Source organism: Triplophysa rosa, linkage group LG22 (genome assembly GCF_024868665.1).
Source record: "Triplophysa rosa linkage group LG22, Trosa_1v2, whole genome shotgun sequence".
Classification (NCBI taxonomy): domain Eukaryota; kingdom Metazoa; phylum Chordata; class Actinopteri; order Cypriniformes; family Nemacheilidae; genus Triplophysa; species Triplophysa rosa.
In genome coordinates, this window is record NC_079911.1 from 9,960,435 (window position 1) to 9,984,115 (window position 23,681).

General features: G+C 38.1%; 1 protein-coding gene across 3 annotated transcripts in view; it reads left to right on the forward strand.

Annotated features, from left to right (window-relative positions):
* Nucleotides 1-23,681, forward strand: part of nlgn2b (neuroligin 2b) — a 76,299-nt gene that overhangs the window by 33,047 nt on the left and 19,571 nt on the right. For all 3 annotated transcript variants that reach the window (XM_057321128.1, XM_057321127.1, XM_057321129.1), the window contains 2 exons: nt 10,352-10,405; nt 17,138-17,287. In XM_057321128.1, the coding sequence (XP_057177111.1) occupies nt 10,352-10,405; nt 17,138-17,287 (204 nt within the window). The remainder of the gene's footprint in view (nt 1-10,351; nt 10,406-17,137; nt 17,288-23,681) is intronic.

The window sequence follows — 23,681 nt, forward strand, 5'->3', positions numbered from 1 at the left end:
AATGTTTTCTGTGGATCTGCAGACTGCTTGCAGAGATAAACTAAAACTAAAAATTCTGTCATCATTTATTCACCCTCTTGTCATTTAAAACCTGTATATGACTCTTCTTACATTTACATTTACGCATTTGGCAGACGCTTTTATCCAAAGCAACTTACATTGCATTGTACTATACACTTGTTTTTATGTGCAAACCCTGGGATCGAACCCTTGGCGTTGCTAGCGCCATGTTCTAACCACTGAGTCACAGGAAAGCTGAGTGTAAGAAATATTCTTCTGTGGAACAAAAAAGATGATATTATGAGAAATGTCTCAGTGGTTTTGTGTCCATACAATGAAACTCAATGGAAGTCAGTGCTGGTTTGGTTACCAACGGCCTTCAAAATATCTTCTTTTGTGTTCTGCAGAAGAAAAAAAGTCATACAGGTTTGAGCAAATGATGAGTAAATGATCAAATAATTTTCACTTTTGGCTGAACTATTCAAACTGATGGCAGCACGCAGATGTACAGTACAGTACATATGACTGAGCAACTTCCATTTAGATGAATAGGAATTCTGTCAGATCTATCCCCAGACTTTTTTGATTCTGGTGTAAATACATTGCGGCGGCCACATTACAAGTGTGTAAACATACATTTTTCGTGCCATGCCGTTTTAGGTTCGACTTCTGTTCCACCTTTGCGATTTAAAGACTGGCCCAAAGAACAAAAAACAAAGACAAATCCCATTTGTTCACAACAACTCAGGGTAACAGTGCCTCCACAGGCGTGAGTAATACATCTGACAGCTTGTGGAGGTGTATACGCTTTCCCTGCTCATCGCTTCCAGTGCCAAGTGCCGCTGCCATGCCGGGGAGTCTTATCGGTGCATCGTCCAGCACACTCTCACTGACGGGGATTCCAACACAATAGCAGCGATGGGAATCATTCACAGGTTTGGGAGGGATTTAATGGATCTGGCTCCTTTACCACAATTCAGTACGCCATTTGGTGGGTGTTTAACGTGGGACGTTTGGACACGTTTTTGGATGTGTAAATGTGGCTCGTAGCTGAAGGATTGGAAGAAACTGTAATTATCTTATCTGTCTCTCTCTCACTCGCTCTTTCTTCAAGTTATTGAAGCTAATCAGAGAGATTTCCATTGACAAGCATGAATTGCACTTCTGATTAGCTCTTTTATTGGTACATAAAGGTTCTCAGTCTGTCTATGCATTAGAAATTGAACAAATTAAACAAATCAGCCCATGTGAGTTTAGCCATTTCATGTCATTTATAGGTGATTGTAAATGGTGATTTATTTTACACATGTACAGATAAAAATATATTTTTTAATCATTTTCTACATTTCATGTCATTCCAAACCTGGGTGGCTTTCTTTCTTCTGCAGTACACAAAAGAAGATATTTTGAAAAATGTTGGTAACCAAACTACATTGGCCCCTATTGAAAAAACACACATTTATCAAAATATCTTCTTTTGTGTTCTGCAGAAGAACAGTTATACAAGTATTGTTTGATCGTCATGAGGGTGAATACATTTTTGTTTTTTGGTGAACTGGAAAAAACTTGTCACAGCGCATAGTGTTATGTAAAACAGCAGTTTGCTAATGTTCCTTAAACTTTCCATAAAAAAATCTGCTAACAGACTTTACTAGCGTCACAGCCATGAACCATGATTTGCTGCTTGCCAGGAGCCAGCACATTCTCATTCTAGATACCATTTGATACTACAAAAATCTGTGTAGTGCAACATGAGTCATCAGGATTTTGGTCCATTTATTTTATGCAGTATACTATAGATGGCTTTAAAGCTAATAGAAAAAGACGAATTTCACGTGGGTTTCATGCAGTCTTTTACTTATACATTGTAAAATCTAAACTTACCTAAATGGTTCTTTTGATGCTGTATGTGAGCATCGGCGTTTCCGTCATCATATGCATATGTAAGTCTGAATTGGGTTAACTGGCTTTACGTTGCGGCCATTTGACTTTGTAAGAACCTTGATGTTCGTCTATGATCCATTCAGAGGCAAAGGTGGGGCAAATTCGCAGTCACGTCACAGGGAAATTTGATTTCACCCGTGTTTCGTCCAGGAGATTGGAGAATAGCTCTCTCTTCATTCAAGGCTGTGCTCCAGATAAAAAATCATTTTAATACAATCAATAAGGTGCCCCGAAAAACAGAAGGATGGTAACAGTTCAATAATCATTTGAAACCTCACTGCATTGTATAAATGTAGATTTGCTTAGTAGCGCTGCAGGTTGAGGGAAAGGGGAGTGCCGTCTACAAACATGAATAAATAAATAACCAGTTGGTTGACGCTGCAGATGAAATACGGTGTGAACTGCTTTTTATGCGAGAACAAACCTCAAACAAACGCTGCTATTTCTCCCATCCGAGCAGCTCTTGATCAGGTGAAAATTGGATCAGGATTCTTCTGCGGGGGAGCAAGAGAGAGAAAGAGAGATATTAGAGAGACAGAAAGGGCGCGTGTACGTTTGTATGTGCATAACAATACACTTCGTGCATATAGCTTCTCATTGACATGGGCTCTGTAATACTGTATGTAAGATGTGCTCTATTTTGTATGTGAAAGGAGAGGTTACTGTGGATGTGGATCTGATGATAAGCCTGCGTGTGATAGAGCTGCTGAATTATAGCCCGCGCTGATCAATATTAAATCAATGCTGTTGCTGATTGATGACCTGCGCATGAAACGCACACACACGGATCATGTTCCTCACCGGCCCTCATCACCATTCAGGACTTTAAAAACACCAAAAAGATTTCTTTAATATCCTCATATATTAAAATTGAGAGCAAATAAATGGAGACTTTTGCATTAGTCCGCTGCATCTTACATATGTCTTCTGTTAAAATGGAGCTCTCAATAATATTACAAACAGAGCTAACATTTGCCACCACACTAAAATCTGTAATCAACGTTAGGTTAGCTATACTATTTGTGTTAATTTTAGTTGTATTGTCTGTCAACAATTGTGTCGTTTGTTTCTACTTTTCATTCTGTTTCTGGAATTCTGGTCAAAACGTCGCCTTTTATGAAGAGACTGTCTATAGAAGAGACAAAGTTTATAAATGTGAACTGAGCACTCCATTAAGTCTATGAAAAAGCAACCGCTGAGAAAAAAGTTGTCATTTAAAACTTTACCTTAGGGACCACAAGAAACAACTTTATAAGTGCAATTTCATTTCCTAATAAAACAGGAAATTAGGGCGGTACGTATTGAAGGGCTCTTTTTTAATAGCCAGTACCAAGATTGTCCTAGCATGGTTGGTAAATTGCTGCCGTTATTCTAGACAGCATTTGATTGGACAAGAAATTTATCAGTGCAGGATGAGTCATCAATACCTTTGGTGTGTTGTCCAGAAAAAGAAACATTTCAAAAGTTTATGTCTGGCAAGTAATTAATACTCTTGTACCTTAATACAGTAAATAGATGATAAAGAACCAAATAGACATGCTGTAGACTAAAAGCAACAAAACTCCAGTTTTGAATTGGTCTCTTTAATGCCATTTGAATGTTATGATAGCTGTGGATCAAATCGAATCACCACTGTGATGAACTTTGAACTCTTCACATGCTGTTCTCCAACAAACACAGTGTCACAACAGCACAGCTGGTCAGACCTGCTAAACACATCTTAATTCACAAGAATATATGGACAAACCAACCAAAAGGAGACCAATAAAATGTGGTTACCAAAAAGCTTCACTAAATACAGCTCTTTTCTATGTGTGTGTGCGTGTATGCACATATCTGTGGTTGTGAAGAGGTGGAGGGATCAAATGTGTTTGTATTTGTCTAGTCAGTGCAGTGTTTTGAACCCGGGCCCAGGGCAGATCAGATATCAGTTATATTGATGTGTTTGGCCACGTCCATATTGTGTGTAGTGGTTTTAGAGCGCTGACACCGTTCAACTACACCATCCCCCCCCCCACGACAGCTGGACCAAATTACCTTTGCTATGTACATATCAAGAAAACATCTGCATCGCAGCGCAACCATCATAAAAGTCCAATCGAAGGTGTACAGTGGGGACCAGCACATAAATAAAAATCTGCCCTTCCGATTTTACATCAAATGTAAACATGGACATAAAAGAACAGTTTTAGGATTTGAAACTTTGAAAGTAAAGGATAATGTACAGGGCAGGCAGCAGGTTTTTATCGCACAAATAAGCCCCGACCTGTATCATACTGAAGGGACTAATTTTGCGATAACAGCCGTCTGCTTGTACATTATCCCGCTTATTACACGGCAACTTGCCACATGAGAAAAAAACTGGACATGAAATGTGAATTTGAAATATTTTATTAGCTCATTTTTATAGAATGCAGACCTTCCGTGAGGAAAAGCCGTTTACTTTCGGTTTTAAGGTAAGAAATGACGTTCAAATGTCACAAACAGGCAATTTGGTTTAATCATTTGTAAATATAATGTCATATATGTTTTTAAAAGACATATTTATATTTAATTTTTCAAAAAAACCTGTCAAAATGATTTGCTGCATCCGGGTTACCGTGTGTTATTAGTTTTGAGCGGTTGTTATCTGGGAATAACGAACCTGCAAATGTTGCGACTGGCCAATCAGAATCAAGCATTCTAACGAGCCGTGTAATAATGCAAAATAAAAACATGTTTTAAACAAATCTGCTACATTTTGAGGTCACAGATCGAAGAAGCAAACTTGTTGCGATGACCTTGTCAACAAAAGGTCAGATTTCACATGGGATGCATTTTTGGCTTATTTTAAAATCATACTGTGATAACATTGATCATCAGATTTTGATATAAATACAAGTATAGAAGTATAAAATAATCTACATTCTTGTTATTTCTAAAAGTTTAACTCAAATCTTTACGCTGATAGTGTTATTTGTTAGTGCAAGCAAAGCTTTTAACTAAAGATGTTTGAATCCCACTGTATATTTTCACCTAAAGCCTCATTACCCAAATAATATCATGTAGAGAGACACATGCGTTTCTTACTGCGCCAAGAGTTGCAACCAGTGCTGTGGATCATGACAAACCCCTGCAGGCAAATCTCACTTTATTCTCTCGCTCTCTCTCCCTCTCTCTCTCTCTCTCTCTCAGCCCTAAACTGTGGAATAACTGTTCAGCAGATATTGGACAGTTTGTATTGCTGGCTTCAATTCAGAACACTTTATAACAGCTTAATTTCTGCAATTGCAATTCTAAATGGGTGAATCGGGAAAACCAGATCACCCCAAAATCAGGAGATAAATACAAATTCTTTCTGTCTTTCTGTTTCATTTTTAATACATTTTATTCAGCCTAATTGTCTTAACAATAATGGAAGAAATCTAATTGTCCTACAATAACCTTGTTTTTGTGCACTTATTACAAATATTTTAGGAATAAAGAAGTAAATTTGACTTTTGAAAAAAATATATTCAAAATGGTCACTTGTACAGTATTTTTGTCAGTTAATTTCAAACATCGATCAAACAGACTGGAAATACCTGTGCATTAAACGGTTTCAATGCACACCTTCCACCCAATCAGATTCGAGTATTCAAACAGATCATGGTATAAATTGTCACATTATAACCAAACACAGATTGGAAGTTAACTTTGGGCCAGGTGCGTGCGTCCGATGAAACCATCTATATCTATTAAAGTTGTTTTTTTCAGGATGTAGTGGATCTCTCTGTAGATGCAGACATGTTGCGATCCCATGACCATCTCAATACTTTCATTACCTATCTCTGTTTTGGATATCTTTCAATTTCATTCAATTAAAAATCCTGTTTTTTACATTGTGGAATTGTTCCCCATTGCGCTCCTGACATTGAGATATATCTCTATGCAATTCTGGTCTCTTCATATAATACGTAAGCTTGATCACTAGGAAAAGCACATGGCCTACTTTTCTCAACCAAGTCCCATTTACATCCGTAGCACACATAGTGCTTAGCATGAGCAATAGTAATAGAGATAGCAAGCACCCCTGAAACACAGCGGACCCTCTTTCACGACGAAAGGTCTATTAGTGGCATCTCTACGTGAACACACGCACACATCTTTAACTCCAGCTGTGCTTCGTGTGGGAAGGCAGCTGTGTTCTTGTCTGGCTAACTGTGTTAGCCTCTGTCACAGTTCTGCCTCCGCCACCAGAATCCTACATTTTTATTACCAGTTCAACAAGCGTTTACCGTCCGCGCGCTTTATTAAAAGCTATATTTTAGAGCGCAGCTCGATGCAGGGGACACAGATAGCATGCCAGAGAACAAGAGACAGATAGAACACGACAGGAGAGAGAGAGGACGAGAGAAAGATGACACTCGTTTGAGCGGGAGCAGCTGGGAGATTGCTAGCAGTAACTGAAGGTTTATGTCACGGAGATACGGACGGTCTTCCTCTCGCTCGGCCCACGGCGCACACACGTGCGCCCGTGCGAGATGACCTCATTTACTCGGAGCTCTCGGAAACGATTACAGCGGTGATTCGTCGCTTACCGAAATTTCACTGAAAAACTGCCCGTTACATCATGTCACCTGAGGCTGCGTTTACCTTCTCGCCTGGCGACTTTTAGAAACATGAAATGGCATCCCATTTAACGTGGTATTTTCAAGTGAAACAGAATGGAAAGTATGTTAAAAGGGTCCTGATTGTATCCATTAGGGTTACATTATATAATAGTAGAAGGTTTCATCAGACGTACTCGCCCGGCCCGAAGTTAACTTCCGGTCTATGTTTGTTTATAATATAACAATTTATTTCATTTTTTAGTGATATATTATTTTTAGTGATTTATTTATTTATTTATTTTATATGTTATTGTTTATTAATTGCATTACATTTAAACTACTCAACGGTTATTGATTCTTTGTGGATGTCTACCGGAAGTTAAATTTGGGCCACATAACGTTTGTTTATGTTGTTGCCGCTGAAACATCTATATTATTGGTTAATATTGTGTTGCTCCGCCCACACTACCTTGTTATCTATCTATCTAGAAATCTACTGTATCTAGAAATCTAGAAAATGTATATGGATACAGACATATAGATGGTTTTTTAAGTCTGCTTTCTTTGCAGACAGTAAGAACGAGACAGAGAGATAAAAAAGTAGAGAGAGGGAGAGAGAGAGAGAGAGCATACTGAAGACATATCTACACGGTAAGCCTGTCAGAGAGGACAAACCTGCTGGTTACACTGGGGTAGCGTACCGCCGGTTTTCCTGTCATGCCTCGCTGTCAAAACCTACCAAACGCACACACACACAATCCCTCTCACACACCTCAGAAAGAGTGTTTACTGCACAAACCGATTCAGCACACACATACTCAAAACCTGTCACCATCTCTCAGGCTGAGTGTACCACCACAATCACAAAGCCCGGTATTCCCTTTCCGACTGTCACCGGCAACACTGAGCGACTTCTCCACACGTAATGATCGTTCCTCCATTTTAAGTCTTCATTATCACGCTTCCGGTTGTCCGCATTTCTCCCGTGGCTTCCTTTTCCGGGCCGTAGTCTTTAAAGCCGGTGCATCATCTTCAAAGAGCAGCAGGATTAGGTTTCTGGGAAGTGCTTGAGCTCTAATGGAGGGTGTAGACCTTATAGATGGAAGCAGCAACCAGTAACATCGTGAAAGGTTGATCTCCCAATGCTTTCAAGCGTCCATAAAGTGCTGATGTGGCTGGGCCTTAATCACATGCACGCATACACGCCTTCCCTCCACGCTCCTATCAACCCGTCTCATGCTCTCCGGTCTTTACTGGAAGAACTGACCTGAGATGGTGAATTGAACTGAAAATCACGTCAGCATTGATCGAGTCTCCAAGTTTAAGTACAACTCGAGAGAAGAGTCCGCTCAGAGCAAGATGCGAGAAGCGCATCCACACACATACCAAGGGGCCTACCTGTCTATATGTCTGTCTGTCTTTAGAAATAGACTTTAAATAGCCATGTGAAAGACTGACAGCATGACAAGACACAAAACTGTGCTAAAAATCAAGCTCATCACATAAAAAATCATTTTTGAACCTTTCCTAAATACATCTACAAATCTACATTTTTTAAATATTACTGTTGTATTGCTTAAATGTGAATATGAACTTGTTTTATTTGCAGATATGAGGTCTGAAAAAATACACACCGTCTTTTCTGTTATTTTTTATTTTCTGCAAATAAATGCAAATAGAAACAATGTTTTTATTTAAAATTTAAGACTGATATTTTCTTTAATTCATTTCAATTCATATTTATTTATATGGCACATTTTACAATGTTTCATTTTTTTCAAAGCAGCTTTGCAAGAAAATAAAGAAATACAAAAAGCAAAACAAATAAATGTTAAAATATATATATATTACCAAAAAAAACAGATTAAATACAGCTTACATATGGGATAGAATACTGTATTCCATTATTGCACATTTTATTGTCCTTATAGAAAGGCTCTACTAAAATGATATGCTTTTTCTGAGACTATTTAGTCAATTAATATCATAGAAGGTATCATATTGAACCATATACTGTATGTCTTTATACCTTATTGCAATAATACCATTAAGGGTGTAACATGCATGGACAATGTTAAGATTGTGGTTACAGTGTTTAAGTAATGGTCAGACTTTCATTCCCTCAATTCAAGTTAAACCACATTCTTTACTAGTCCCTAGCCAACTTGAAACTTATTCAGTTGTGTTTATTTGCCTGGCTTTTTGACACCAGGTGTGTGTACATTTTTTTGAAACGTGATATGATATTTGTGTCTGTGTGAAAGTGAATGCAGTTGTAATCATTTGAGTGTTATGAGTGTATTTTGCCTGAAAATGTAGTTGTATACACTGTGGCTTTGTTTTTGTTAGTCAGACTGGGTGAGAATTGCCCGCACAGCAATGACAAATAGGGTGCGTGTGGTCTGTCGGCGTGGAGAGGCCGTGTAGCAGATAAACAGAAAATAAATGGAGACGATTTCTATCTCGTCTCTTACAGGCCCACCGCCAGGGAGGGGGGTCACGCTGATAATACCCATTAATGGCTGTCGCCACACAAACATTTAGCATTTAACCTGAGTTAGCGACAGATGCTAATGTGTTTCAGTGCACCGGGTGCTCTCAGTTCCAGACCTGAAGGAGCCACAGACAGGATGGTTTTGTCAGAAAAGAAACATGTTAAAGGAATAGTTCACCCAAAAATGAAAATTCTGTCATGCATTCCTCAACCTCCAGTTGTTCCAAACCTGTATACGTTTCTTACATACAAGTCTTCAAAATATTTTATTTTATGTTCAACAGAACAAAAAATAGACGATATTTCTTTCTACTATGGTGGTCAATGGTGCACCAGAAATCTTAGTTGCCAACGTTGTTCCAAATATCGTTCTTTGTGTTAAACCAAACAAAGAAATGTGTACAGGTTTGGAACAACTTGAGGGTGAGTAATTCATGGCAGAATTTTCATTTTCGGGTGAAGTTTCCCTTTAATAAACACAAATAATGTTGAATGAATATGGTAATAAATGTATATACTCAAGCCACACTCAAAGAAAACCATGGTATTACCGTTGGTACTGATTATTTTTGGAAAGGAGATTCCTTATTATTTACTGCAACTTTCCAATAACTGTATTTACAGTAAAAGTATTTTTGCTGGAGTGTATGGTATAATACCATGGCAAATTTTGTACAAATAGAAGAAAGTAATGGACAGGTTGTCATTTTTCACATGCGAATTGAATCTTGGCATCAACTGCTGATACTGTCCTAAAGTATGAATAGATGAAACACATGCCTCTGCATTTACATCTTCAGCAGATGTTTTTAAGCAAATGACACAATGCATTTGTTTTTAAGGCAGTAAAGGCACAGTTTCAGCATTTCTGTCCTGTGAGGGGGAGTCACTGTCCCACAGGACGTTACAGCATAGGACTCCTGAGGACTGTTTTAGTAAACACAGCTTTGCTACCCTGTTTCCACACGTCTCATCACTTTCTCTCCCTGAGCTCAAAGAAAAGATGACTGGACATTGATTGCTGAAAGCTTTGCATACTGAGAATAAATGAGACGGTATTTTTTGTTGATGATGTAACAAGTGTCACATTATAGCATCACAATCTCTCTTTCTATGTCTCTCTCTCTCTCTCTCTCTCTCTCTGTTTGAGTTTGTCTGTCTGTTACGCTCTCTTGCTTTGGCTGCTGTTTTTGATCCTTCTTTTAAATTGGGACACATGATCTTGGTTGTCATTTTTCTTGTTTTGCTGTCTCGGAATTTTTTGCTCTTTTTATTTTAAGCGCAGTGAAATCTTTTTGAATTTTGTCTTTTCTCTTTCCCCCCCTTTTTGTCTTAACCCCAGGTCCGCTCACAAAAAAACACGATGAGTCTACGATGAACAGGCCGAGGGACGAAGGTATTTTTCTTGCATGTTTTTCCCTTTTTGTCTCGTTTTTTAAGACTCTTTTTTGGGGGGGTGGTTTTAACATGTGCTGTCATTACTCTTGCTTATTTTGTCCTGTATGTTTTGCATTTTGCTTGTAGCTCAATTTTCCACACACACACACATGTGTGCCCGGACATACACAAACGCTTTAATTAATACATGTCTGATGTGTTTGTGCGGTATTTTTAATATCCCCTTGAAACGAATTATTCTTTTATCATTTCATTAAAACATTTTTCTTTTAAGGAATTATCTCCTGTTGTGTCCTTGATGAACGGCAAAGGATTAACTAATAATCAATAAACCACGCATCCCATCAGCCCCCTGTGATTTAGGGCAATATCATTGGCCTACATGCATCCAGCTGAGAATGCAGTAGGGGAGATTGGAATTCAGATGTTAGGAAGAGAACTGGGTTAAAACAAAGCTTCATTACTTTGCTGGCATTTTAATATCTGAATCAAAATATCACTTTAATCGCCTGCATATCATTGCCTATATTTTTATAACAAAAATAGGTGCTGCGGAGAAAATCTTTTTATTTGTGTGTTTATTGGTTTAAATCTCATCTTCCTGAACTGTATCTTTACTAAAAACATTTAAAATAAAATACAATCAAAGCACTAACAACACAAAAGCATATTATATGAACCATATTTCAATACCAGGACTGTTTTATTTTTTCTTCCAAAGGAGCATGAGGTAAATGTAAAATACACAAATTTAACAAATTGTAAATATTTTTTTTATTATTTATTTTTAAATTATTATAATTAGAAAAGACAATACAATAAAATGAGTTTTGAAACATCTAATCTAATCTGAATTCTTAGTATGTACTGTATACATTTCTGCGTTCTCGAAATCATTGAAAATATATGATTTTTTTATGGTGTCTGTCACAGAACCATTTATGGCGTGTTGTGTGTTTTTTGTATGTGTGTGTGCATGCATGTCTCTGCGTGTCACGGGCTCAAACTAACACGCTCGATGTGTCGAGCTCTCATATTCCAGGCGTCTCTAATTGCAGAGGTTTATATAGAGACACTGCCAGCTAATCCAATTTTGCGTCTCTGAACACGGGAAAGAAGGAGAGAGCGAACGCACAGCAGCAACAGAGGAGAGGAAGAGAATGACAGAGAGCGGAGATGAAAGAGAGGAAGAGAGAGGAGAGCTCACAGATCACCAATTTGGGAGCATGGGGAGCGAGACTGATACAAAAAAAAACAGTTGTGATAAAGACGAGTATATGATGAAATGAGATTCGTGGAGCTTTGAGAGTGAGGGAGAGGACGTGTGGGTGGAAGGCGAGAACAAAAGGGAGGGCTAATCGGAAAATGTAGCGTGTTTGCCTGCGACGTGATGGCTCAGAGGGACCCGGGTTCGAATCCGGCCTGAAACATGTCCTGATTCCGTTCCTGTAATTTTCTGTAAAACACGGCTAAAAATGTCCTAACAAAAAGGAGAGAGGCAGAGATGATGGCAAAGACTTGAGGAGAGGGTGAGACTTGAAGGAAAAGCAGGAGATCAGAGAGAAAGGAAAGGGGGACGTGCGACATCGGAGAGGAAGAGCGAGAGAGTTGCAGGCTTGAAGGAGAGATAGAATAGCGTTCTTGTATTTTGAGGATGTTTTGAAACGAATAGGATACTAAGGCCTCTGTTGAAGAGATCTCAGTGTTGTGTGCTCTCTCTCTCTCTCGTTCGCTCGTTTCATCCCATATTGAGGCTAACACATTGCATACGGTCTCTCTCTCTCTTCCTGTGTCCCCCCATTCTTTCGCTGCCTCTCTCTCTCTCACACACACACGCACACACACACATAGATTCGTAAGCAGGGTTGTCCCATTTAAAGTGTTTGTGGATTCTATGTTCACTTCTTCAATGCATCGCACACCGAAAACATCTCAATGCTGCAGTTTTCAGACAACTCTGTTTATACAGCATCTGATTCTACTGTTATATATTAAAATGTTCAAGTTACCTGAAAATGAAAACCGTAGTTTTTCTATAAAAAGTCTTCTGTGGAACACACAAAAAAATCTTTAGCAGAATGTTGCCGTGGATCGGATGCCATCAAGCTCAAAATAAGATCACCATAACATTAGTCCATAAATCACATAAAAAAATAATTTTTGAAAAAATATTACTGTTGTATTGCTTAAAAGTGAATATGAACTTGTTTTCTTTGCAGTATTTGAGGTCTGAAAAAATACAGAGCGTCTTTTCTGTTATTTTGACCTGTTTCTTGAGTTTTTATTTTCTGCAAATAAATGCATATAGAAACAATATTTTTATTTGAAATTTGGGAGAAATGTTGTTAGTAGTTCACAGAATGAAACGAAAATGATCATTTTACCATAAACACATACCTATAAAAATAAATTCAGAAAAACTGAAAATGCCTTAATTTAGTAAAAGGTCTCTTAATTTTTCCATGGTTGTATATTAGTTTAGTAAGTAAATAATAAATGATAATTTTCATAGTTGGGTGAAATGTTCCTTTGATGTTTGAATATATGTCATGCTTATTATTAATGTCATCTAAATTTTAGAAATATAATGAGTGTTTTGCCGATGAGCATGTGGGATCAAACCCATTCAGAGGAATATTGTATTGCTCAGTGTTGCCCTTTCGCAGAAACATCTGAGAAATTAAAATAAAGACTGTAGCTGTTTTACTGTCAAAGAGAGGGCTATAAAAAGTTATGTAAACACTGCAACTCATTAAATGATCTTGGAAAAATCGGATGAGAAAGGTTCGAGTTCATATCGACATCTCTGCAGTATTTTGGTAAATCTGTGCACAGTGTATAACTTTTCAATCTCATAAAAAACTTAGAAATAAGCAATAATGAAATAACAGGACATGCACACGAGCAAGTTTCCATTTGCTCTCCTTATGATCTGAGATATTAAAGAGATGTCATTGGTGATATGTCCTATAAGATTCAATATGGTACAATATAATTCCATCCTGATAAACATTTCTTGACAGCTGATCCATTGACCCATGCAGTCCAATCTTACTCGAATCGTGATTGGCCAGATCAGAGGAGTCATTGCTTTAGTGGCGAAGAGTGACTCTTACAACATTAAACTGCTGTACATCAAGGGTGTGAAACAACGCAAAACAAGAAAATGCAATTATTAGTCTAATCTTAGTGTGTTTGAGTGATTGCACATAAATGTCTAACTGATGATGTCCTAGTTTGTTTGTGTTAATTGTGTTGTGTTTGACAAAAAGGTGTGCATTTCTAAAAGATCTTTGTGTGTGTGTATGCAAAGATTAAGAAGAGAAAGTGTATGTGTGTAAGAGAGAGATTGTGCAGTCGCTGTAATGCATTTGTAACCCGAGATTCAGGTGGTGATGCAGGCAGGCGTGCAAATACGTGCGTAGAATTTGTTTCCGTGGCAACAGGCATGAGTGAGTCAGTGCTGGTGAGCTTCTATTAGACAGAGAGAGAGAGAGAGAGAGATGAGGCAGTTTCCATAGCGACTCAGCATCACAGCTGCCTCTATGTGTGTTTGAGAAGAGCAAGTGTGTGATTCCACGTTATTTTGTGTGTCCGTGAAAGGACCTTGGTCTGTGTAACTTGTATTTTATTCTCTTTTGTGTGTCATTTCCTTTTCACATCTCCATCTTTCCTGTCTCCGCCGATCTCTCTCTCTCTCTCTTGAACAGTCTCACTCTCCTTTTATTTTCTCTCACCCCCCTCCCCTCTCTCGGGGTAAACAGATGTCGTGGTAGTTATTTATGTTTCTGCATGGTCTGGTTTTCATATGAATTATCTACAGAGCTTGCACATCAAAGAATGACTGGCTAACTGGACATCTCTGCCTGCCCTCACACTCGCATGCACTCACATACGTCCACACACATACACGGCCTCTAAAAACATATGTATATATGCATGAGCATGTGCAGCTAAAACACATGCACATACTGCGAGTGAGAGAGCAAAGAGGGACAGTCTGAACCAACAAACCATACAGATAAATGTGACTATAAAAGAGACAGAGTATACCAATCTAGGGAGCAGGGGAGGTCGAAGGACAGAGAATGTACCATTAAAAGTTACAGCGCAACGTGAAAAACAACAGTTCTGTACCCGGAGGGAGTCCTAAAGTGAGATGTTGCAGTTGCTAAAAATGAAAGTGACCATGAAAGTAAACTACAGTACGCAGCCTGGATACAGAGATGCAACATAATATCAGAAGAGAGTTTTAGAGGATAAACAGACAGACCATGCCAGAAGAGTACAGAAATGATGAGCCAATCTGGACAGACAGTGCCAAGCGATTTCAGAGTGTGAGGGGAGGAATAAAGATGGAAATACTTATGTTTGAAATAGCATATTGTTACAGTTTCTGTAGTTTACAGTATAGTATGCATGCACAGAATGCCAATTCCCGAATGACCAACTGCATTGCCTCTAATGGCAAATGAGACATCAATATATTAAATATTTAGAAAAGACAAATCAATTGTTTATTCCTGCCTTTAAAGCACTGGTCACCAACCCTGTTCCTGGAGATCGACCGTCCTGCAGACTGCAGCTCCAACCCTGCTTCAGCACACCTGTCTGTAATTATCAAGCAAACCGGAACACCTTGATTAGATAGTTCAGGTGTGTTTGATTGGGGTTAGAGCTGAAATCTTCAGGACGGTCGATCTCCAGGAACAGGGTTGGTGACCACTGCTTTAAAGCAATAGTTGACCCAAAAAAGAAAATTTCAAACTTGTATGACTTTCTTTTTTCCGCAGAACACAAAAGAGGATATTTTGAAGGAAGTTGGTAGGCGAACAGCGTTGGTCCCCATTGACTTGTATTGTACGGAGACAAAACCAATGCAAGTCAATGGGTGCCAGTTAACAACATTCTTCAAAATATCTTCTTTTGTGTTCTGCAGAAGAAAGTAAGTCATACAGGTTTGAAATGACAAGAGGGTGAGTAAATGATGACAGAATTTAAATTTTTGGGTGAACAAAGTTTATTAGGGCCCGAGCACGGAGGAGCAAGCCACCGGCTTGCACCGAAGTGCAGAGCCCTTTTGTTTCTGTGTTGTTTATTAGGGCCCGAGCACGGAGGAGCAAGCCGCAGGCTTGCACCGCAGTGCAGAGCCCTATTGTTTCTGTGTTCTTCTCCCTCTTTGATCGCTAATTTGAAGGCCTAAACATGCTCAAAAACTCACAATAACGTGCACACGCTCAGACGTGGCGAAAATTTACGTCTGATAGGGGTTTCAAAATTAGGCTCGCTAGCGCCACCTAGAACTGCCCAGGCCACTACGCAAAACGTACATGCACCAAATTTGGTGGGCTGATAGAACTCCCCGAATCATTCAAGAAAAGTCCCTTGGAGCATATCTCTAAACCCAACAGGAAGTCTGTTATTTTTGATTTCCTGTGCAATTTTGTAATTTGTTTCAATTTCCAGTCGTCGTACTTTAACGAACTCCTCCTAGAGTTTTACTCCGATCAACATCATCTTCATGTCATTCTCATTTTAAGGCCTTTGCAAAGCTAACTTGCGGAGATCTTGACTTTTCGTGGGGGAACGTGACCCTGGCGGCCTGCCAAAGTTTGGCGTTTCGCCATGAACAGGAAGTTGTTGTAACTCATTCATTCAATGTCCAACAGGCCCCAGACTTCACCCAGACTTCACACATTTGATAAAAGTCCTGTTCTGAAGACATCTACATGGTAATATTCAGATACAGTTATAGCGCCACCTGCAGGAAACAGGAAATGGCATGTTTTAAACTGTTTTTAACTGCTCAGACTTCACACATTTGATAAAAGTCCTAGCCTGAAGACAAATACATGGTAATTTTCAGATACAGTTATAGCGCCACCTGCAGGAAACAGGAAGTGGCATGTTTCAAACTGTGATTAACTCCTCATAGACATTCAAACACGTCAGCGTCGTATATTTGAAGAGTACAGCCAGTATGATCTTCAGACCTTTGTGATGATACATTGAAAGATCCTGACTTTTCGTTGAGTGGCGTGTCCGTGGCGGCCTGACAAAGTTTGATGTTTCGCCATGAAACAGGAATCTAATGTAACTCAGGCACACAATGTCTGACCGGCCTCACACTTCACACATTTGATAAGAGTCCTGGCCTGAAAACATATCCATGTCAGTGTTCACTTATAGCAATAGCGCCACCAGCTGGCAAAAGGGGATGTGACGCATTTAAATAAATAACAAATCCTACTATAATTCGCCTGCATTAATTTTATCGCCTACCATTTACTGTTTTCCTTATGCAATCGGGATGCGGTGGCACTTTCCGCGAGGGCCCGATCATCGCTGCTCGCAGCTTTAATTTCAATTTACATTTTTAACTATTTTATTTTCAACAATTAACAAAGTATAATCCTATATCTATAATTTTAAATATTTGTATATGAAGTGCATATATACAGTTGCTCTTAAGCACAAAGCAAATTAACATCGCTGTTGGAAACCTTGGATCTCCAAGAGCATTACTTTTCACGAAATACTAAAAACATTGGATTTGACATTGTATGTTAATTTAAACAATTAAATACTGTGTTTTCAAAGTTGACAAGCACTTTTTAATACTTTTCATTGGTTAAATATTTGCAAAACCCACAGACAAACATGAAGGTTGACCTTCATATGTTATCTTTGTGTTATTTGATTTTTTTGTTTCCAATGATTCTTCACACAGATATTAGAGATCGCCGAAAGAAGCCTGTGATGATGTTTATCCACGGAGGCTCGTACATGGAGGGAACAGGAAACATGTTTGATGCCAGTGTTCTTGCCGCTTATGGAAACGTGATTGTCGTCACTCTGAACTACAGGTTGGGAGTTCTGGGTAAGTATGACATCATAGCAAGTCTTCGATTGTGTTTTATCAAGCTCAAAAATGATAAAAAACAAAGGTTTGCAATATTTGCCGTGATGTGGCAAGCTACGCTGCACCTGGTTTGATGTCAGCGAATTAAAAAATCCTCAGTTCTTGCATGTGAAACGTGGCATGGTGCCTCTTCACACGTTTTATATGAAATTATGCATGACTCGTGAAGCATTAATAAGATTTGAGAGCTATCATATGGCTTCAGAAGATTTGTTGGGCAAATGATTCCTTCTGAAATCGTCTGTTTAAATGTTAACATTTTCAGACATTTAGAATATGTAAGATCATAAAATATTAATTTAATCAGTTAATTTGCAGTAAAGAAAACACTTTGTTTTTGCATCTTGATTTTTAATTGATAAGGAAGACCGGTTGTGTGAGAACAGGGTTGCTGAAAAATTCACAGGGCCCTGGTATTTTTCACAGGACTCCCTCTCCACCCCACCCCTACTTGGTCCTGTCTGAGAACTGATGAGATTGTGTAGAAAAACATAACTTTAATGGCTGTATGATGATATAAAGCTGGGTTATTGAATTTTAAAATCTATTATATAAAGTATATGAAATCATCACTGAAATTTTAAAAGAATATTGTGCTCTCTGCGTTTTAAGAGTATTTTACAGTCATTACACCACTAAATGCGGTGTTCCGCTCTATTTCAACTTTAACACATTAGAAAGTGACCCATCTAGGACTGAAGAATTACAGTAATTCAATCAGGAAGCAGACATAGCCGAAACTCTAGAAGTATGGCTACGCTGTACGTCAACTCAAGGATATTGAAAAGTGATTTTGACGTGGATATAAGAATTACAATAACCTAATCTGGAAGAAGTAAAAGCCTTCTCGCTTTCAGTGGCTCTAAACTGGAGAAAAGACCCAATTATGGCTACATTTCCAAGCTGTTAGTAATGACATTAAAGCACGCTTAAGTGACGCTTAAGTTTCAAGCTCGGTTTAGGTGTCACATGGAAGATTTTCACACATGGGGGAAGACAACTGTGTTCCGGGCGTTTCCTCATAGTGATGGGCTTTGTTGCATTCTGTCCTAATGCACGAGACCAGGGCGAGTTTACCTTTAAAGGGCTAGTGTATTAAATTAAGCGGTATCTAGTGGTGAGATTGGGAATAGCTCACTCCACTCCACCCCTCCCTTTCGAAGCACTAATGTGGCTGTAAGATGTCGTCATGGTTTCGTTTCTTTGCCGACGTAGATCATTTATTTACGCGTTCTGTAGAGCAGTTTGTCAGTTTAGGGCTGTTGTATAAACAACACAGTGTATGCAGAAATAGCTCATTCTAAGGTAATAAAAACATAACGCTTCATTATGTAATGTCTTTTATACACCACTGAAGAGTTATGTATATTATACTGCATTTCTGTTAATAGATCATCCAAAAAATGACAAAATGAACCTTTAAGAATGACAGATTGAATATGTATCTAAACAGACTAAGGAGGTAAATGAAACATTCCCCTGTGAAGTTAAAATGATCTCAGTGGATCACAGTCGCAGTTGTGGGGTAGTTTTGGGCTGTGTGTGTATGTGTTTTAATGGTCAGAAGCTTCTTTATTTGCTGTTCACATATCAAGCGTTTTGCAGTTTAATCATGATTCTGTAGCTCATAGCTTGACTTTAGCTATGCCTATGCCAAGGTCATGGGCTTGATATTCACACGTTAATAAAATGTATACTTTCACTTTGGTTTAATTCAGAATTGTTGAAATTATGATGTGCCTGGCTTAAGTAATGCCAAGGTCATGAGTTTCGTTCCTGGAGAACGCTCACATGGATAAATGTGAAGCCTGAATGCACTGTAAGTTGCTTTGGATGAATGTATTTGCCAAATGTAATCAAGTTATGTATAAAAATGTTTTAGTTCTTGGCAGTCTATTAAAAATGAGTCAAGACCATAAAAATCATGAAAAGTATATCTTCTACACTGCAATGTGAGATATCGTTTTCAGTACTGTAAACAGTGTTGGGTGTAACTAGTTACTAAGTAATTAGTTACTATAATTTCATTACTTTTCCCTTGAAAAAGTAAAGTAAGTGATTACTCTTATTTTTTCTGTAATTTAATTACAGTTACTTCTGATGTAATTAAACTAAATACTTTGTGTAATATATGTGTTTGCAATAGTGGAATTGACATCAAAATTCAAAGTCTAACTTTAAAATCTGTGCTTTAATGTCTAATTCTCACATTTGTAATACTTTGGTCAGTTAATAAGAGTACTTTATGTAGTTTAATATTATTTATTTGAATGAATTAAAAGAGCCCTTTCATGCCTATCCTTGAATCACTTAAACTAATCAAGGTTGATGTAGGATATAGAAAGTAATTAGTAGTAAGTAACTAAATGAGAGAGTAATTTGTACAGTAATCTAATTACACTATTGAATATGTAATTAGTAACTAGTAATTAATTACTTTTTGAGAGTAATTTACCCAACACTGACTGTACATATAGGAAAACATAGGAAATATATATACAGCCGTTGAAAAAATTCAGAGACCATTCCAACTTTTCATTTAATCAGCATTTCGAGATGTATTGTGATCATTCAAGCCCAGTGTCTGTTGAATTTCAACAAAATCAAACATCAGGAGTGACAACGTCATCCAACAGCAATGTGTAAGACTGACAGCATGACAAGACACATGAAAACTGTGATAAAAATGTTATCACATAAAAATATATAATTAAAATGTTCCTTAATGCATGTAGAAATATTACTGTTGTATTGCTCAAAAGTGAAATGAACTTGTTTTCATTGCAGTGTTTGAGGTATGAAAAAGACAAAGCATCCTTTCTGTTATTTTCACCTGTTTCTCCAGTTTTCATTTTCTGCAAATAAATGCATATAGAAACAAGATTTGTATTAAAATTTGGGAGAAATATTGTTAGTAGTTCACAGAATAAAACAAAAATGTTAATTTTACCTAAACGCATACCTATAAATAGTAAATTCAGAAAAACTAAAAATAATTTTGAAATGGTCTCTTCATTTTTTCCACAGCTGTATATGCTATATGAGTATGTTTGTAATAACATACTACTCTTACCATTTTACTGTATATTGTAGTGCACAGTAAGCAAATGTTGCATACCCAGATGACCTCACATTTGCCAAAGTATGCAACAAAGCAATACTGTATCCCACAATACAATACACTGGTTAAGATGTTTCTACACAAATATGTTATTTACCATACAACATGATGAGGTCACTATGTAGAAACAGTTGTTTAAAATGTTTTGGATTTTTTTGGATTAAGTGCTACAGCTTCACACGCTAACTCTAGGAAGTATACATTAAGCCAGTATTAAATTACATACAAAGCCTATGTTTTTTATTGTATATGACAGAACCATCAAAACAAACGCATGCGCATACACACACATTGCAGAGAAAGGAGGATTGTTAACACGGGTGAGGTATTTTGATGCACGGATGAATAAGGGCAACCTTTTGGTGCATTATCTGTCTCCCTCTCTTTCTGTCTATTCTGCTTTAAAGAGGTTTTTCTACAGCAGTGAAGAGGATTACGTGTTTGTGTCTTGCCATTCCAGCTCCATTGGATGATTGGATTGGATGAAGCATTTTCAAACAAGCAAAAAATGCACAAAGGAAGCGAAAAAAGACAGAACAGTGTTCTGCATCAGAAAAGCATGTTTAGCACAAAACCGGACCATTTATCCAGCAGCCTTAGTCACACACACCAGCCAGTACTGTTTGAGCTATATGCCTCTGCAACTTTAAAATAGAGAGAATCCAGAGAGATAACAGGGAGAACGGCCAGAGAAGGGGGGGGGGAGAGAGAACGAGTTAAAGTGTAGAGACCGAAGGGAGATATGTGAACAAGCTAAAAATAACCATCAGAAGTGCCTTTTTAAATCTGCAGTGAAGCAGAGAATTCATTTAAACCGATTATAATGCAGCATACAGCACACACACACACACCATTGGACCCTGACCCATGCTGGATTACACACAGTGTTTCCCTCAGTGTGTAGATCTGAAGTCCGTTGGTGATGTACTGTATGGATATCTGCATAGGCTGAGAGGAAACCAACTGCAGGGTTGCAGAAGTCTGTTAGGTTGAGGTGCGTCACTTCATTCCTCATGAGAAAAAAAAACATTTAAAACAGATTTTCTGCCATCTGGAGCCATACTTTTCTGATGATCTTCAAGTCTCTGGTCATACAGTCTGCTGTACAACATTTACATCCCATACAAAACACTCTTGAATTATTTGTTGTTATTTACACAGGTGATCACTTACCGGAGAAAACAGACCAAGCATATATGTTTCAGTGTTTTTGTGTGATTTTATTGGCATGACAGGCAACTTGAATATTAAGTAATGATGCATCGCTTACAAAAGGAGCAAAGCTGAAGCATCAAAAACATGCTTAAACTTGACATTGCACGTGTCTCAAACTGCATGGGTTTCATTCACTAATAATTGCATAGATGGTTTGTACAGTATTTATATGCACATTTGAACTTCTCACGAAAAATGGTAGGCTAATTTACCACATCCACATGAATTTGGTTGGCTGATGAGATATTCCACCAGTATCACCACGGTTTCTGATTTATCTATAAACTTGTGCCGTCGAGCTGCTGTAAAATTAAAATATCGCTCTCGTAGTCGTGTGATATTGCTCTTATATCAGCGGCTGTGATTGCCTGCGGCCTTGTGCCTCTGGCCTAATCACAGCCGTGCTAATATAAGAGCAATATCACACGACTACGAGAGCAATATTGCATTTATGAGCCCATAGACTCACACATCGAATGAGGCATCTATGTACCTATGATCAATGGTCCGAGCTCACATGATTGAATGGAGGCGGTGACTTAGTGGCATATATTATATCCACATATACTAAATGAAGCAAGAGTGTACATTCAAGTCATTTTAAGGCATGAAGAAATTATTAACATAAGTAAAAACTTTTCCATATGCTATTAGAATGCTTAAAGATGAGTTTTAAATGATAAAATTATCAAATGTAGTGGGACTTTAATATGGAGCGATTTTAGTCTCATTAATTATTCACGCGTAAAACAAGATACACACATGCGTAAACAGTTTCACATGAACAAAACCTAATTTACGTGCAAAAAGTATACATATACATTTACAAAAAGCAATTCACGTGCGTAAAACAAAACTATTTTCTCATAAAGTACGTTTCGCAAACATATGACAAACGCAAATATTTCGAAAGTTTAAAATGTACACGTTTATCGTGTTATGTGAATGTGCAAATCGTCACTCACGTGTGAATCGGCTTGGATGTGTGTGTGTGTTTTTTGAGACTCTCCTGGCAGCGCAACCCCTCCCACGTGGGTTGTCGTACTCTTTAGCCAATCAGATTCAACCTTACCATTCAACGAATCATAAACGCGGAGAGAACAGGACTCAAGGAAAACGGCTCTGCGCACCTTTTGCGCAGCTACAAATCTATGCGCCCATACAAAACAATGTTTCTAAGAACTAGTTATTTATTGTCCTTGTTCATTTAAAACATACATTGTATGGACATACAAACATGAACATATCTCATCAGATATGTTCCCCAGACGGGGGAACACAGTTTCACAGTTTGTTACCCAGACGGATTTTAGCAGTTCAGTGGAAGTGACTGCTGGTTGTGTAGTTTTTAAGTGGTCATGTTCACTCACTATTTCATACTTTTCTCCTACAAAATAAATTAATAAAAACAGATTTATTGCGTGGCTGTATTATGTTTTAATACAGCATCACAGCTCAGAGAGTAGATTAGTGAAACTGCACAAACGAGCCTTTAGTGCTAACATTAGAGCTCCTTGAGTTCTGTGCTCTCCATGATTATGATTGGTTGAATGGTAAGGTTGAATCTGATTGGCTAAAGAGTACGACAACCCACGTGGGAGGGGTTGCGCTGCCAGGAGAGTCTCAAAAAACACACACACATCCAAGCCGATTCACATGTGAGTGACGATTTGCACATTCACATAACACGATAAACATGTACATTTTAAACTTTCGAAATATTTGCGCACAGTCGTATGTTTGCGAAACGTACTTTATGAGAAAATAGTTTTGTTTTACGCACGTGAATTGCTTTTTGTAAATGTATATTTTTACTTTGTGCACGTAAATTAGGTTTTGTTCATGTGAAACTTTTTACGCATGTGTGTATCTTGTTTTACGCGTGAATAATTAATGAGACTAAAATCGCTCCATACTTTAAAGGTGCAATGTGGAGTTTTTTGCAGCATCTAGCGCAATTGCAATCAACGGCTCAATCCACCGCTCACCCCTCCCTTTTGAAGCACTACGGTGGCT